This window comes from Ovis canadensis, chromosome 12, assembly GCF_042477335.2.
Source record: "Ovis canadensis isolate MfBH-ARS-UI-01 breed Bighorn chromosome 12, ARS-UI_OviCan_v2, whole genome shotgun sequence".
Lineage (NCBI taxonomy): Eukaryota > Metazoa > Chordata > Mammalia > Artiodactyla > Bovidae > Ovis > Ovis canadensis.
The window spans coordinates 84,569,193-84,586,820 of NC_091256.1; the positions used below are offsets into that span (position 1 = coordinate 84,569,193).

Here is a 17,628-nt window from a genome sequence, read left to right on the forward strand (position 1 = left end):
AGGAGAGGGCAGGCTGGCCTCTTCTAAGAACTGCTCACAGTGCCTAGTTCCAGGCAGGGAGAGGGCGAGGTTCCAGCCCCTGGAGGAAGCCAGATGATGGATCTTCCTCTTGGGCCACAGTTAGCTGTGTGAGCTCAGGCCACCTGTCTCTTCCCTGGGCCCCTGACTGCTCTGATATGGGATTGGAGGGAAAGAGTTTGAAGCCTCACAATGTTTGATTTAAAGATGTCAGGGGGTCCCCAGTCCCTCCCTGCTCCGCCTTGCCGACTCCCCCATCCCTCCATCCAGGCCAAAAGAATGTGTGGCTGTTGTTGGAGCTGAGTGGGCATCTGATCCGAGGCAGAGGTGGGTGCCCCATGAGCAGGGCGGGGCTTGCCTCAGCAGGGCAGCACCCTGCCTCTAGGACCCTTCGAGTATCACGCCCCACCCCAGCCTCCTTCAGAATCCCTGCTCTGTGGCCTCCCAACCCCCAGCCCTCCTGTACAGCCCCAGTGCATCACTGGAGACATTTTGAGTTGCTCCCAGTTCAGATGAATTCCTCACTCACTTTTTAAACACTTCAGGCCTCCCTCTCTTTCCCCATTGTATTCCACAACCTGCTCAGCCCAGAGATGCGGGCACCATAGTCTCACCCTCAGGGTGGCCGTGGGAGATACTGGAGACCATGTCAACAGCAGGAGAGGGCTCCCTTCCAGGCCACCAGCCTCTTTGAGCCACTCACCATTGGGCCTGTAGGTGGGCCAGGGCCTGAGAAAGGCCAGTCCTCTTTCCTAGGGTGACACTGAGGCCACAGACTTCTCCTGCAAAGAGCCTAGTCCTTTCTGGCTCCCCAACTTGCTCTGCTGACCATGGGGGGCAGGGCAGGGTTGATCCCTCCCGTCTGTTTCAGAAGGGGGAGCTGGAGTCCAGGAGGATGTAGTGGCATTCTCCCAGGACAGCCTGGGAGTCACATGCCAGCTGGGACAGGGGCCCAGGTCTCTGGAGTCTTCCAGGTTTTGGCTACAGATGCGCCTGCTGTTCAGAAGTGTCCTAGGCCGAGGCCCTGAGTAAAGGCTTCTGAGAAAACCCAAGTCCAGAAACAGCAAAGGGCCAGTGCAACCTAGGGGTCTGCGTGGCTTCACCCAGGCTGCTTTGCTATGCCCTAGGTGAGGTCCTGAGTGGGGATCGCCTCGTCAACTGAAGATGAGGCCGCTCCTTCTCCTGTATTTTGGTGAGTATCCTTTCCCGTCCTTCTGGGCCCTGTCATACAGCAGAGAGAGGACCAGCCATGGGTGGGAGGACAGTCTATCAAAGTGTGAACGTCACCCATCACCCGGGGTCCTGGGGTTTGGAACACTCATCTACTGGGGTGCCCATGAGGTTTCTCTGTCCTGGGGGCCTCTGAAGAAGATGAGACTCTTAAAAGGCTCCCAAATGCCTTCTTCCTGCCTGAGAGTGGTCTGTGGCAGCCCCAGTGCTCTGGTGCTGCATTTATTTTCCATCCTCTCACTCTCAACCTGGTCCCAGAGCCATCATGCCTTGAGTTCCCGATGTTCAGGGAGCTGCAGCTGTGAAGTGAAAGTCGCTCAGTCATGGCCGACTCTTTGTATCTCCATGAACTCTACAGTCCATGGAATTCTCCAGGCCAGAATACTGGAGTGGATAGCCTTTCCCTTCTCCAGGGGATCTTCCCAACCCAGAGACTTGAACCCAGGTCTCCTGCATTACAGGCAAATTCTTTACCAGCTGAGCCACCAGGGAAGCCCAGGAATACTGGAGTGGGTAGCCTATCCCTTCCCCAGGGGATCTTCCCGGCCCAGGAATAGAACTGGGGTCTCCTGTGTTGCAGGCGGATTCTTTACCAGCTGGTTATTTGCAAAGTGTGGCGGGGCAACTTTCAGAGATAAAGGAGCAGACAGAAGGCAGGTCTCTCCCCGTGTCCCCCGGACAGCCAGCAGCCAGCGCTGCTCCGTTAACAGGCGAGGGCAAGCGTGTGTCCGCAGCTCAATTCTAAAAGCCACATATGGATGCCACATTTCAGGATCAGTTTCTGCTTTTTTAAAGCTGAGAGTTACAGACTATAAAATCAGCTTTTTAAGAACCAAACAGCACCAGGATTGCAATATTCCCACCACCAGTAGGTCGGAGCATGAAGGCAAGGAAGAGGGTCTAGCCTTGCTGATGGATGACTGCTTCCTTGGGGGGCACTGGGGTGGCCGGCTAGACTGCCCTCTCTTTAGGCTCCACCCCAGCACCCCCTGAGCCCTCTGTGATTTCAGGCTTGCCCAGCCTCCTGTGTGCCCAGCAAGCCTGTTCCCGCGGGGCCTGCTATCCACCTGTTGGGGACCTGCTCATCGGGAGGACCCGGTTTCTCCGAGCTTCATCCACCTGTGGCCTGACCAAGCCTGAGACCTACTGCGCCCAGTATGGTGAGGTAGGTTCTTCCTCCACGGCCTCCAGGGGCTGGAAGAAGGCGAGCGTGGGGCACGGGGGGAGCCTGCCATCTGTTCACTGAACACTTAGGGTGGACTTGGTGTAGGCCCAGCCCCATGTACTGTGGGGAATGTAAGCAAAGCATAAGGCTGGATCTCTGCCTCTCAGGAATTTCCACCTTCGATGAGCAAGAGAAAAACGTACTCAAAATGCCTTTTAACTGAACAGATCCTTTTCCTCTTTTGCTTAATAAAGCTGGAGTTTTTCTCAGCCCTTGGCCCTGGGCAGGATAGTCGCTGAAATCTGGGGCATAAGCAGTAGTTCGAGACAGGTCCTTTAGGTGTGTGGAGGGTGAGGTGCCATCTTTGATGGACAGAGTCAAGGCTGGTGGCGCACAGATGCTGGGATGTGTGCACGGCTTGTCTTCTTGCCAAAGCGGGAAGGGAGCTGTGCGCCGGCCACACTCTGCTGCCTTCTCTTCTGCCCGTGTTGGGCTAAGGGTGGGGCTGGAGCTACCAGAAGACCGTGTGATTGTAGGCTGGAGGCTCTCCTTCTAGGTTTTGTAATTGTCATGTGTGAAGAGCCAACCTGTTTACCTCCGGTCTCTGCATGTCTGGTCTGCATGTTTCACCGCCCTGGGCAAAGCGGGAGACTTATTTATTTATTTTGCAGAATTTCCTTTTAATTAAAAAAAAATTTTTGTGTGTGGGATGGATTGGGAGATTGCGATTGACATAGAAACACTACTGTGGTTAAAGCAGGTAACTGATGAGAACTGGCAGCACAGGGATCTCTGCTCAGCGCTCTGTGATGGCCTAAGTGGGAAGGAAATCCAAGAAAGAGGGGACACGTGTGTGTGCTAATCTAGCTGGTTCACTTAGCTGTGTAGCAGGAACGAACACAACGCTGTCAAGCAACTATCCTCCAGTAACAATTAATAAACATTTATTTTGAAGGATAGTTGCTTAGTAATGTTGTGTTAGTTTCGGGTTATAGCAAAGTGATTCAGTTGTGGTCTTTTTTAAGTTTCTTTTCCTTTATAGGCTATTTTAAGACATGGAGCATAGTTCCCTGTGTTATACAGTAAGTCCTTGTTGGTCATCTATTTTATACACAGTAGTGGGTATCTGTTAATCCCAACCTCCTAATTTATCCTTCCCTCTGGGAAAATATTCAAATTGCCATTAAAGGACACAGATCAGTGAGGTAAAGGCAAAGTGACTGGGGGTTAGCAAGAGGGTTCAGCGGTTCAGCTGATAAGGAACCCAGCTGAGCAAATCCAGACATTGGAACGCTTTGCTTATTTAAGCAACTGATTTATTTTTCAAAGAGCCACTGTGAGTTTTCTGCTTTGCTTCTGGACCTTTCTGGTAGGAACTTCAGTTTTCTTTTCCCATCAGTAAGTTTGAGGTCTTTCCTTGCTCCTTATGTTGCCCAAGGTGGAAATCACCCAGTGTTTTCTTGTTTCCCAGCTGCCCGTCTCATTTGGCCATTTTTTTTTTTTTTTTGGCCCTCAATACATAGATTTAGACAGGAAAGAGTGAGGGAGTCGTTTTCCCTTGAGTCTGCATCTTTGGCATTAAAAAGACAGAGCAAGAAAGGGAGTGAGAGGCTGATGGCCGCAAAGGCGGCTTGGGGTGTCTGCGGTTCCCTCTCCCTCGGCGCTCCTTGTCCTCAGGGCCATGCGGTGGCGTCTGACCCCACCTCTGGCCTCTTATCCTCCTGTGTCCTCTTGGCCGCTTGTGATCATAGATGGCCCTGGGTCCTGGCTTTGGAGGTGTTGCGCGGAGATGGCTGTGGTTTCTGCACCTCACCCACTTGGACGTGAGAAAGGCCATCTGACAGTGTTGGGAAAGATGGCCAGCAGCAGGCGAGTCCTCCCTGTGGGCATCAGGGAACCTGGCAGTGGGGAGCTCTCCAGACAACAGAATGAGTCCAGCTGCCCCCTTCCCACTTGCCCTCCAATCTTGTACCACTGGGCCATGTCTAAAATTTTCAGGATGTCCTCTGCTGGGTCCTCTCTTTGGGCGGAGCCACCTTCAGGGATGGACACTGGGCAGAGATCCGAGGCTGCTGAGAGAGGCTCAGTGCCAGGCCTGCCTGGACAGCCTCCCTCCCTCCCTCTAGGCCACACTCCATCCTGTCCCGCCCTCTGCCTCTCTCAAATGCCCCAGGGAGCCAACTGCCTGCCCTGCTCTTAAGCAGCAGTTTGAGAACACATAGGAGCTTGCAGAAAGAGAAGGCTAGACTTTTGCAACCCGATGGATTGGATAAATCTCAGCTATTTTGCTGCTGTGAAAGTTGAGATGCATTGGTTCTTTCTTCCCCTCGTCTACCAGGGGAATAAATCCATGTAACCTCTCGGAAGAGGAGAGGATAGGGCATCTTGAGTGTAGTGTGTAGCCCAAAGTCTGCCACTAACTTGTAGTGTGATCTTGGGCAAAAGATCACCCCCTCTAAATCTCGCTTTCCTCTTCCATGCACGCTTTTCCTTTCCATGACCATGGAGTTAGACCAATGGTCTTTCGTGTCGCTCTTTGCTCCAGTTTTCTTTCGGAATGAGCTGACCATGGGGAACCAGCTTCTCTCCCCCACCTGCCTCCTCTCTGCCTTCTCTGATTTCTCTTTCCTTCTTTCTCTCCGGCCTCCCCTCCCAGAGGCCATTGGTTGCCAGCAGTGAAGACATACGTGAAGGCACAGATACTCCTCTGTCCGAGTGGACCCTGAACCCTCCCTGGGCACACGGGGGGCTGTGTGATGAGAATTAGGAATCCAGGTACAACTCTCATGAGTTCTAATATCAGTTTTCAAGTTTATTTTTATAATTAAATGATATTATAGTAAAGCTATAGTTTATTAAGCACATATTATATGTCTCAGGCATTAGGCTGAGTCTGTTTTATATAAATTATCTCAATTAATTTTCACAGTGTTCCATGAGGTATCTCTTATCCCCATCCCCATGGGAACGTCCAGGTGTGTGCTGGGATCCCCCAAACTTCTGATGGAAATGCCTAGGAACTGAGTTTTCTGAGTGGCTAGAGATGGCGCTGCAGTGGCCAGGCCCAGCTGGAGAGGAGGGCGGCATGGTACAAAGCTGCCTTGCCAAGGCCTGCCCCTCAGCCCCGACCTCCCCATCCCTCTCTGCCAGCCCCTCCTGCCATGTATACACCTGACTTGAGTCAGAGCCCCTGGCTAGTGCCTCTGTTGTAGTTTCTTGCAGGGGTGACAAGGTGGGCCCTGAGCCCAGTAAATTCACGCAGCCGCTGCCGCCTGCCTGCCTTCTGGTGTGACATAAATGCGAGTGCGCTGGGGATTCATGACTCTTGGACATTTTAGCATTGCTCGCTGCCCCCTGCCAACCCTGGGGAAACTCGGGGGCAGTGGGGACGCCTTCCAGCTCCAAACGGCCTCTCCCAGCTCCTGACCTCAGAGTATGGCTGCTTTCTCCTGGGCCAGTCTTAGCCTGTCGGCCACCTCTTCTGCCTGCTTTTGTCTCACTGGCTTAATCGTATTGGCCTTTGTGTCCATACTGCAGCCTTGACAACGGACTTAGGGCTCGGCCAGCTTTGCCTTGTCCCCCCACCCCCTGCCCAGCTTTGCTGTTCTGGGTCTCCCTGCCTTGACTACCCATTAACTGTTTCGGACTTGAACCCAGACTGATCCTTACCGAAAGAGCCTGAGGCGGAAGTTGCACCCTGTCCCCTGGCTCTCTCTCTTCCAGCTCCCAGGTAACCTCTGGGTGAATTCACTGTACCGTTTCCCCCTAAAGCCCAAGGCATGGATGAAAATGTCTGCGATGTCTCCATACCCTCATTTCCTTCTGTGCTTTCCCCAAGCCGTCGGTCCTTGTTTGAAAAGTAGGAGGGATGATAGCACCCCCTTCAGTGAGCTGCTGTGTTCGTGCATGCTAAGGTCCTCCCGCCGTGTCCAGCTCTTTGTGACCCCATGGACTGCAGCCCGGTAGGCTCCTCTGTCCACGGCATTCTCCAGGTGAGAATACTGGAGTAGGTTGCCGTGCCCTCCTCCAGGGTTGTTGTGTGGACCACATTAAAAAAGGAGCTGAGTGACGGTGGGCCTGGTGTCTGGAAGGGGCTACATGTCCCAGCCCCTCGCCCACTGGCCTCCCGGGACCTGTGTCTGCGTGCAGAGGCCGCCTCACCTGTCAGTCATTTTCCTGAGCACTACTTCTTGGATCAGGACATGCAGTTGCACAGTTATTGAAGTCAACCTGCCCTTGGGCCCGCCCACTGACCACCGCGCATCTGATTTTCAGTCTGGCTGCTGGATAACCCAGAGGCAGTCATGGTTAGTGAAGTCGCCTGATGGGGGGTGAAGACTTTCTAGGTCTGGTCCTGCCTCTGACACTTAGAAGAGGAACATGACCTTGAGAAGGTCATGGCTTCTGTCTAGACCGCCATTTCCCCATTTATGAAATGAGGGAGTTAGTCAGCCTTTGTTGGTTCAGCTCTCACACGTCTGCCAGGCTTCTGGCTGGCCTGCATGTGACCCCAAGGGTCAGCCATGATCTCAGCCAGGTGGACCCTGGCAGGGGCTGAGCCATGACCTTCAGTCCTTTCTCAGCTGGTGCATGCTGCTTGGGGACCAGAGGGGTTTTGCTTGGAAGCTTTCCAGCCCTGATTTCTGCTCCTGACAAAGTCTCCTCCAGTGTTGTGTCTGTTCCCTTAAATGCTTTATTTATCTCCACTCCCTCCCTTTCTGGGGGAAAACTTAATTATCCAGTTTCCTTAATAACAGTCTTACACAGTGCATTCCTCAGGTTAATTAGCTGTGTAAACCAAACAGCTGTCATTTTTATCTCTTGGAGACAAGCTGAGGAGCAGTAGTCAGTTGACATCCCTTCCTCCTAACACACACACAAACACACACACCACATAAGCACACTCACACCCACAGGCACACACCCAACAACCACTGCCTTTCTATGTTTGACAGACATCTGTTTTCTTGACCTCCAGCATGGCTAACGTGTACACAGAGAATGTGAGAATGTGTTCATATCCATCCTGAGGTCCTTGTTCTCTGCTCACAGAGGACTTTGAGCCTCTCTCTGACCAAAATATCTGCCCCTGATTCCCAGGAGATTTTAGAAGATCTGAAACTTTCAAAGCTCCTTCCATTGTGAATCTTCATTTGGATGAAACATCGTTGAGTTTTTTGTTTAAAATACAGATGCCCTTGGGAAAGGCGTCATATTAATCTATCATCATTTATATTTCAACAAGGGTTTGCTTAACAGAAAATTAACTGTGGCTTTTGCAAAGGGTCCCAAGAGAATGAGACCAAGAATGAATAAGTTTAGAAGAGATAGCAGAAAATGAAAAAGATCACTGGGGGAAAGAGTTGCTATCAGAGGGAAGCAAAACTTGGGATGTGGAATGTGAAATTTGGGGGTCCTGGTTGCTTTGGACTGGGGAGTGTGTCTTGTGGGGTTAAAAGGAGGGAAGAGACTTGAAAGGTGAGATGGAAACCTGGGCACAAACTTGCGTAGCCTCACAACTTCGTTGGCCTGGCTTCTCACGTCATTGCTTCTTGAATCAGGTCCCTAGAAGCTCTCTGGGCAGTGCCTTGCTTCTTTGTCCTCAGCGGTGAAAGGAATCACTGTCAATGGTAGAACTTTCAGAGGTCCAGGAATGCAAACCAATTATCTGCACTCAGGTCTAGGAGGACACCTCAGTTTCTGGAGAAGTCTGGGCGGGGAGTGAAGTTGCCCTTACTAGGGGAGAAGAGAAGGAGCATCCTGAAAACCATCTCTAGTCTCTGCAATGTCCCATGGTTGTCACGTGACTGCTGTGTCCCTTGAAGCCCTGCAGGATGAGAAGGTTTGGAGACAGAGAGCCAGGGAGCAGAATTCCTGCTTCTTCTCATCCTCGTCCTGTGGATTTGAACACATTTCTTAGCTTCTCTAGGACTTGCCTTCCTAATCTGTCAAATGAAGATACCCACTTTTGATCCAGTATGCCTACCTCAGAGATTTGGGAAGGATAAAATGAGATAATGTATGTATCATGCTCAGGTCAGAGCCTCAGCTCAGTTCAGTTGCTCAGTCATGTCTGACTCTTTGTGACCCCGGGGACTGTAGCACACCAGGTTTCCCTATCTATCACCACTCCCAACATGTGTTGTTGAAGCCTGGCTTGGAGAATTTTGAGCATTACTTTGCTAGTGTGTGAGATAAGTGCAATTCTGTGGTAGTTTGAACATTCTTTGGCATTGCCTTTCTTTGGGGTTAGAATGAAAAACTGACCTTTTCCAGTCCTGTGGCCACTGCTGAGTTTTCCAAATTTGCTGGCCTATTGAGTGCAGCACTTTCACAGCATCATCTTTCAGGATTTGAAATAACTCAACTGGAATTCCATCACCTCCACTAGCTTTGTTCATAGTGAGGCTTCCTAAGGCCCACTTGACTTCGCATTCCAGGATGTCTGGCTCTAGGTGAGTGATCACACCATCATGGTTATCTGGGTCATGAAGATCTTTTTTGTATAGTTCTGTGTATTCTTGCCACCTTTTCTTAATATCTTCTGCTTCTGTTATATCCATACCATTTCTGTGCTTTATTGAGCCCATCTTTGCATGAAATATTCCCTTGGTATTACTAATTTTCTTGAAGAGATCTCTAGTCTTTCCCTTTCTATTGTTTTCCTCTATTTCTTTGCACTGATCACCAAGGAAGGCTTTCTTATCTCTCCTTGCTATTCTTTGGAACTCTGCATTCAGATGGGTATATCTTTCCTTTTCTCTTTGGCCTTTAGCTTCTCTTCTTTTCTCAGCTATTATACTCATGCAGTATAATTTTGGAGTGTTGTGGTATTGATCATTTTGGTCATCAGCTTCAGAACTGAGCTTTCTGAACTTGGTTTCAATGGAGATAAGAGCTGTATGAGTTAAGGCTTTGGTCAATATGTTAGTTCATGACAGTGCTTCGTAGCACTGGGGCTCAACTCCCACCTGGCCCCAAAACAGGCCCTGATTTTTCACCTTTGCTGGAAATATGCATTGACGTATAAATGATGAGGCTTGTGGATCACAGGAGCTTCCCAGGTGGCTCAGTGTTAAAGAATCTGCCTGCCAAGTAGCAGACTCAGGAGACGCCGGTTTGATCCCTGGGTCAGACAATCTCCTGGAGTAGGAAATGGTAGCCCGCTCCAGCATTCTTACCTGGGAAATCCCATGGATAGAGGAACCTGCTGGGCTACGATCCATGGGGTCGCAAAGAGTCAGACATGACTGAGCATGCACACGTGCGTGGATCACAGTGGGAGTCTAGTGGAGACTTTGCTGACCAAGGCCTTCGGGGTCCCTTCTTTCCCCGCTCACTTTGCTGGGAAGAGTGCTTCTCCGGCACCATGCTTGGCCAACGTCTTATTTTTCTCTTGCTTCTTTTGCATTCTTGTTTGGAGTGTCTTTAACCTCTGAGCAGATAAGCTGGAGTTGGGGAGAATTCTAATAGCATGTTAGAGCAAGAAGGAGCTTCATTATCTCATCCCACCCCTGCACTTTGCCAGTGAGGGAGCTGAAGTAGCGGGAATGTCTTGTAGGCAGCTGCATTTTTTGTTTTTGGATTCCGGCTGTCTTTCTCTCGGCCCTGGCTGACAGCCATGACCCTGAGTCCAGCTCCTTAGATGGACATAGGCCGTCTCTCACTTGCTCGGGGGGAGGGAGCTGGCCATGGCTAAGCAGAGCCCGTTTTCCCATTTCCCTCCAGAATTCACTCCCTTTTCTGCTAAGACACAGCGCTTCGATTTGCTTTGCCTTCCTTGTTCCACACTCTCCACTGTGATTGAGGCTTCCCGCTGTCTCCTTTGCCCTCCCATAGTTCTCTGGTTTGTCTTCCAGCCAGACTGCTGAGCTTCTAGAAAGCTCCAGGATAAGGGGAAGAGGCCCAGCCTTTCCAGATGGAGAATGAGCAGGAGCCAAGCTGGCTGGAGGCCTGGCAGGCTGAGTGGATAATAACACGGCATCTCTGAGGTAGCCCGGTCAGGGGAGCGCTGGCCAAATGACCCCGGAGAGGGAGGCAGCTGCGGCTGGGAGCTTCCATCTCCAGGAGAGACAGAGGCACGTAACATACACGAGGGGAAGGGCCTTGTGTTGAGAATCTCTCTCTTTCACACATACATACACACACTCACACACACACACTCTTACACACGTACTGCATGTAGACATACAGGAATAAAACAGAAAGGGAAACTGAGGCCCAGAAAGAGAAGGAATTGGCAGCTTGTCTTCATGTGGGCTTGTGCCATAAGCCACCCTAATTTGGGCCTCCATCCCTCCAGCTGGTTGACAAGCAGAGCTGCTTAAAATACCTGTGGCTTAGGCTGTGTCTGAGGGTTGAGATAAATCCCTCCTTTAGCTACATTACTGTGATGAAGGCACGTAGGTGTTCAGCTCATGAGGCCATCTGATCCGTCATCACTGTCTGTCCATGTGGAGGCAGGTGGTGGAGGCCTGGGGTGCCCCAGACTGACTGTGAAGACAGGGAGGATGCAGGGTGGCAAGCCCATGCTGAGTATCCTGGGCCTTTTGAGTTTGTTTAAAACAAAGGCCTGGATATAAAAGTTAATATATATTCAAGGCATTGAAAGTTATTAAAAAATAACCAAGAAAAAAAGTTACCTGTAATCCCATTTCTCAGAGGTAATTAGGTTAAGCTGTGTGTAGTTGCCATTTTGTAGGTCAAGATAGCTGAATATCAGCCATTTCATTTGGTTCAACCTAATATATTGGTGCACTGCCTCCTACCTACTGATTCCTTTAAAAATATGTATTTGTGATCATGGTGTATATACAAGCTTAGGCCCAACTTTTTTCATAAAACATTATAATTTTTTTTTCATAAAACATTGTAAGCATTTCCCCCATGCAATGAAAATCTTTCTGTCAACAGTCTTTTCAAAAGTTACATAATATTCCATCATTTGGGAATATCAAAGGCATCTCCCGAGTCTCAGGTTGGGCTGTTCTAGCTCCTGGGTCCCACGGCCCAAGCAAAAAAAAAAAAGCCTTGTTTCTGGCACTCTCTTGGCCAGAGAACAGGCTGGGATCTATTCCCAGCAAGCCCAGAGGAGCTCGGATGACAGGTCACTGGAAGGCAGCTGGCCCCTGTCTCTCGGTGGGACATGTGCTGAGCGCAGAAGAGGATGGGTGGTGGAGAAGTTTGCCTCTGAGAGGCTGGGCAGAGTGGGGAGGAGGGCGTGCCTCCCTCCAGGGGCCAGAATAGGATCCTGGAGGAGACTCAGATGCCAGCAAGAGGTGGCTTTTGCCCAGAAAGGATTATTTTAAGTGCTTAGGTATTTGTGTTAGCCACTGACATCCCTGCAGTCTCTGTGCTAACTGAGTGAGGTTAGCATGACAAACCAGCTTTTTTTCCCAGAGCATTTTCTCTGTTGTGGTCAGCCTCAGGGTCAGACTGAGCCCTGTGGGTGAGACAGAGATGGTCACCCTTGACCGTGTTTCCTTCCCGCCACATTGAAGTGAAGTGAAGTCGCTCAGTCTGGTCCGACTCTTTGCGACCCCATGGGCTGTAGCCTTCCAGGCTCCTCTGTCCATGGGATTTTCCAGGCGATATACTGGAGTGGATTGCCATTTGGTTTCTAGTGGAGAAGAGAGAATGGCAGAGAGGGAGGGATGGAGGGGAGGAGAGAGAGACAAGAGGAGGGGAGAAGAGAAGGGTGTGGGGAGGGATCCTGTCTGGTGCTGATGCCAGCACCGGCCATCAGTCAACGGGAAAGTCACAGAGCCTCATGGAGCCTCAGGCTTCTCACACCTGCAATGGGAATAATACTACACGTAGGGTGGTCGTCAGGCTTAAATAGATTATTGCACTGAAACTCTTAATACAGCACCTAGCACGTGGTCGGCACTCCAGTCATTTGTTGATTTTGGTCACCTCACTCTCTCACCCTTCTCTTTAAACTCCCAGGAAGGGAGGGTCGAGCAATAATATAAATGAAAGTGCTAGCCTTTCCTGAGCATTTACTGCTGCTGCTGCTAAGTCGCTTCAGTCGTGTCCAACTCTGTGCGACCCCATAGACAGCAGCCCACCAGACTCCTCTGTCCCTGGGATTCTCCAGGCAAGAACACTGGAGTGGGTTGCCATTGCCTTCTCTGTGAGCATTTACTATTCATTCCAAAAGTATCTACAGAGGGCCTACTAAGTGCTGGGCGCTTTGCTCAGCACTGGAATACCACATAAAGGAAAGTTCTGCCCTTGTGGAGTCCACATTCTAACAGAGGGAGGCAGATGCCAAGTAAACACTGTGAGCAAATGCACGGACACTCAGTGAACAGAATGTCACGTGGAGACACTACTATGAAGAAGAATGTGGCTCGGCAAAGGATGGGCAGTGGCTGCTGTTTTATATAAGGCATGAGTGCCAGCCATTATGTGAGCACTAAACATCTCCCCACAATATTTTATTTAAGCATTTCATAATCATTTAAAATTCTTTTTCATTACAGTTTATCATAGGATGTTGACTATAGTTCCTTGTGCTATATAGCAGGACCTTGTTGTTTATCTGTTTTCTATGTAATAGTTTGTATCTGCCAATCCCAAACTCCCAATTTAACCCTCCCCCCCTCCAACACACACACCGTTCCCCTTTGGTAACCATAAATCTACTCTCTATGTCTGGGAGTGCATTTCCATTTTGTAAATAGGTTCATTTATATCGTACCAAAATTATTGTTTAATAAAACACTTTGGGAAGTGATGAGGACACCTCCAAGCTCCAGGAAGGGGACAATCCTCTTGTTTTGCAGATGGGTGGTGGGAGCTGGAAAATGGGGTGGGAAGCAGATTCTCACAGAGCCAGGACTCCTGGCTCCCCTCCAGCACCGTCCACCGTTCCAGGTTTTGCTCAGTGGCTCTGGGGGAAGAGCAGTGTTGGGTGAAGAGTTTCTGTAACTCAAGGCGCAGACTCGGCGCGTTAACTCTTCCCTCCGGGACTGAGCTGTCAGCTTCACAAGATCAGCAGACGTCACCTATTCTGATGGATCATCCCCCCCAGCTTAGGGCCTTCCCTGGATGGAACCAAGGTTCAGGGGCTGCAAGGCCTCAGAGACGGCTGGCTGAGTTTTCTCTTGGTTCTGCTGGGTGGAGGCTTAGGGGCAACAGAGGCAGAGGGTGTGGAGAGGTACAGTCGCCTCTGCCCAGAAGGACTTGCAATTCAGGGAGGTTCTAGTCCAAGCCTTGCTTCAACATGTGTGTCAATCTGGAGCCCTCTGAAAAGTGTTCTGCTGGACACGAGGTTTGGGACTGTGGTTACTCAGAGAAAACAGGTTTTGTGTGTGTTGCATGAAGAACCTAGGCAAGGTCATGATGTCTCACTGGGGTGTGTGTGCACGCGCGTATGTGCCAGGGCAAACCCATGCAAATATATGCAAATGTATGCACATTCACATATTATGGACAAACCAAAAGAACAAAGGCCAATCCTCTGGCTGTGTTCTTTTCCTTGATGGTCTCTGCCCTGCTCTGGAGCCCATGGGGTTCAGTTCTGTCTCTCATCTCACTCCAGGGCATGGGCAGACCAGGGAAGGTGATGTTTCAGGGGGACCTCCCTGGTGAGGCTGTTTCCTCCTTGGCTGCCCACTTTAACCCAGATCTTCATGGGGAAGAGACCCTGCCTTCAGCCCCAGGGCTGCAGACTTCCTCCGCCTTCCTGACCTTGGGACACCTGCCTACAAAGCTTCATCTGGTTGGACACCCTGAGCTTCTCTCCTGTGGGTCAGTTCAGTTCAGTTCAGTCACTCAGTCATGTCTGACTCTTTGCAACCTCATGGACTGCAACGCCCCAGGCCTCCCTGTCCACCACCAACTCCTGGAGTTTACACAAACTCATGTTCATCGAGTTGGTGATGCCATCCAACCTACTATATATCCTCTGTCGTTCCCCTTCTCCTCCTGCCTTCAACCTTTCCCAGCATCAGGGTCTTTTCCAATGAGTCAGTTCTTCACATCAAGTGGCCAAAGTATTGGAGTTTCAACTTTAGCATCAGTCCTTCCAATGAATATTCAGGACTGATTTCCTTTAGGGTTGACTGACTGGATCTTCTTGGAGTCCAAGGGACTCTCAAGAGTCTTCTCCAACACCACAGTTCAAAAGCATCAGTTCTTCGGTGCTCAGCTTTCTTTATAGTCCAACTCTCATATCCATACATGACTCCTGTGGTTAGGGGATGCCAAACTGGGAAGGACCCTCAAGTCCCAGAGGTCAAGTGCTGGAAGGCCTTTAAGATCATCTAAATGGTACTAGAACGTTGGCTTCCTGATGGCTGGGTCTTTGTTTTGTTCACTGTTACAACTCCAGAGCCCAGAGCAGGGTCTAGGATGTAGTATGGCCTTAATAAATATTGTGAAATGATTGAGTGACTCTACTTCAATATCCACTCAATTGACAGAGGAGAGCTAGGACTGGACCCCAAATTCCCTTGTCCTTTTTTCCTGTCCCCTTTTCTAATCCTAAGAAACTCCACTTTTCCAAGGCTGCCAGGATTCAGTGAGATGAGCTATAAAACTCTCTAGCCTACATCTAGGACATGGTGGTGGTGGTGGTTTAGTCACTAAGTCATGTCTGACCCCATGGACTGTAGCCTGCTAGGCTACTAAATCAACGTGAGCTTCTCCTTCTTTCTTCTGTTTGCCCTTAGCATTCTTTTCAGATTTCTCTCTGAGGCAAGGTCATATACAAAATTCATTTTTTACAGCCTCATACCTCTCTCGCAGTCACAGCATCTATTTACTATTTACTTAGCTATGTGTTGGGGGCTGACACAGAGGACTTAAATGGAATGATGACCAGTTAGTCTTGTTTTGAGCCGTTGGTCATTCTAAATGTATTAATGAAATCCATGAATTCCTTAGGGGAGCATTTCCATGGAGAGAATGTTCTAGGCTCTCAGTATACAAAGGGAGAATTCCCAGTATACAAAGGCCCCACCTCTGAGTCTCTGATATCTCCTGCAGTGGCAGATGAAATGCTGCAAGTGTGACTCCAGGCTGGCTCACAATTACAACGGTCACCGAGTGGAGAATGTGGTTTCATCTTCGGGCCCCATGCGCTGGTGGCAGTCACAGAATGGTAAGCGCCTGCTGCCGCCTCCAGGAGCCCATGCGTGAGGCTCCTGTAGGATGTGCAGGGCGCCCTGGGGCCCTTTGAGTTTTCCCACGTCTTTCTTATGGTGGTGGGACATGGGTGGTTGGTGAGCAGAACCTTCTGCCTTTGTATTTGAGGCCTTTCAGATGTTGTAGGTAGAATAATTTATTGGAGGTTAATGAAAAGGTAAGAAGAGAGAGAAATGCCTTCATTTCATCCTACTTGGTCATAGTGGGCTTGCTGAAGGAACTGGGCTTTGGGAACAGATCTGTGTTGGGCTGAGGAGTTGAAAGTCTAAAGGTTTTAAAGACATCAAGGGACAGTGGGAAGGAAATTTGGCCGAGAAGACATGGGATCTTGAATAGGTGCTATAAGTAGAAACGTACTGGTGCCATGCCTCTCTGAGAGGGAGATGAGAAAATCAGAGTTAGATTTCCTGGAGCCTGGGAAGGTAGACAGTCTCTGCTCTAAAGTTCCTGGGTTTTGTGTCTTTCCAGATGTGAGCCCTGTCTTTCTGCAGCTGGACCTGGACAGGAAATTCCAGCTTCAGGACATCATGATGGATTTTAAGGTGCGTTTCCTGGGTATGGCAGTGGATAAGAGAGGGGGGACTCTGGGCCATGTGGGCTTGGACTCATGGGGAACCCAGGGTCCTTGTCTCCTCAGGCTGGAGGTGATGGTGCCACATGCGGGGTGGGTCTCCCTTCCTCAGGTTGGGGCTTAACCCTGAGCCTATATCATGCGGACAGCAGAGGTACCACTTCTGGGAGATCAGGCCCCCTGTTATCCTCTACCTTTCTGCACCTCCCATCCTTAGCCCATCTAATTAATTCAGCTCTTCCAAGACCAATTCTACTTATACGGTTGTGTAATAGCCACTTATACAATTGCGTATTCTTGGTATACTCTGTTTTAATAAGTTTGCTGATAAGATTGAGTTTAACCAACAGCAAGGAACTGGCCAAGCCACATGTGAGATGTGCTTTCAGAGCCATTGGCTCATTCAGTGCCATTACTTGTCAGGTTTTGCTTTGAGTCTAGCCTTTGGAGATACACCTTTTGGAGGGAACATTTTCATTCATTAGTGACAGGGTCTTTGGTTTTACTTTACAGAGATTTGATTTTATTCTTTCTACAGAAATAGTCAAATATTTAATAATAAAGCTTGGTTGATGAGAATAAATGATCAGGATAGGTAATGTTGAGCTGTGAATATAAAGCAATAGGACCTAATATCCTATATGACTGAGGAAGTTGCTATAAGAACCTCACCTCAAGAATGATAAAAGTGAAAGTGTTAGTTGCTCAGTCATGTCCAACTCTTTGCAACGCCATAGACTGTAGCCCACCAGGTTCGTCTGTCTGTGGAATTCTCCAGGCAAGAATATTTGATGGGTTGCATTCCCTTCCCCATGGGATCTTCCTGACCCAGGGAAGACGCCTGACCCAGTGCAGGGGTCTCCTGCATTTCAGGCAGATTCTTTACCTTCTGTGTCACCAAGGAAGCCTCAAGAATAGGTCTCCAGTATTTTGAGAAATGCTAGAGCCATTTGAATAAATGCCCAGTCTCTAATGGTGACAACTCTGAAGGGCAACATGCATTTGGATGGATACTCGTAGTCTCATTGCTTTGTCATCATCCATTCATTTATTTGTCCATTCTTGCTACACACATATTGAACATAGATTATATGCTGTTAAACAGCTGAATAAAACTAGATCACAATCCTCAAATTGCTTTTGGTATATATAGGGAAGACAAAGAACCAGTAGCAAGACAGTGGGACGTGTGCTCTGATGTTGGTAGGAAGAAGTACTAGGGACATTAGCAAGGGGGCACCCAGCTTGATCTCTCTTTGATGGGGATGGTCAGAGAATGCACCCACAGGAAGATGAAACTTCTTAGGCCGGTAATAGCCAGGTGAAGGTTAAGTTCATTCCAGGCAAAGAGAATAGCAAAGTACAAAGACCAAGAAGTAAGAGACAAGAATGTATGTAATTGAGGGAGGGGGCAAAAGAATGCACACAGGGTCTGGAAGGGCAAATGTGTATATGGTGGCGAGAGGCAAGGATATGCAAGGCTACAGAC

The 17,628-nt window shown here is 49.5% G+C and overlaps 1 protein-coding gene across 5 annotated transcripts in view; it reads left to right on the forward strand.

Annotated features, from left to right (window-relative positions):
• The window catches only part of LAMB3 (laminin subunit beta 3), a 190,462-nt gene that overhangs the window by 148,372 nt on the left and 24,462 nt on the right, over nucleotides 1–17,628 (forward strand). For 4 of the 5 annotated variants that reach the window (XM_069544248.1, XM_069544246.1, XM_069544245.1 and 1 more), the window contains 4 exons: nucleotides 1,146–1,210; nucleotides 2,259–2,413; nucleotides 15,410–15,524; nucleotides 16,037–16,110. In XM_069544248.1, the coding sequence (XP_069400349.1) occupies nucleotides 1,183–1,210; nucleotides 2,259–2,413; nucleotides 15,410–15,524; nucleotides 16,037–16,110 (372 nt within the window). In that variant the 5' untranslated portion in view covers nucleotides 1,146–1,182. Of the gene's footprint in view, nucleotides 1–195; nucleotides 346–1,145; nucleotides 1,211–2,258; nucleotides 2,414–15,409; nucleotides 15,525–16,036; nucleotides 16,111–17,628 lie in introns of those variants that run through there. The other variant, XM_069544249.1, reaches the window with a different exon arrangement.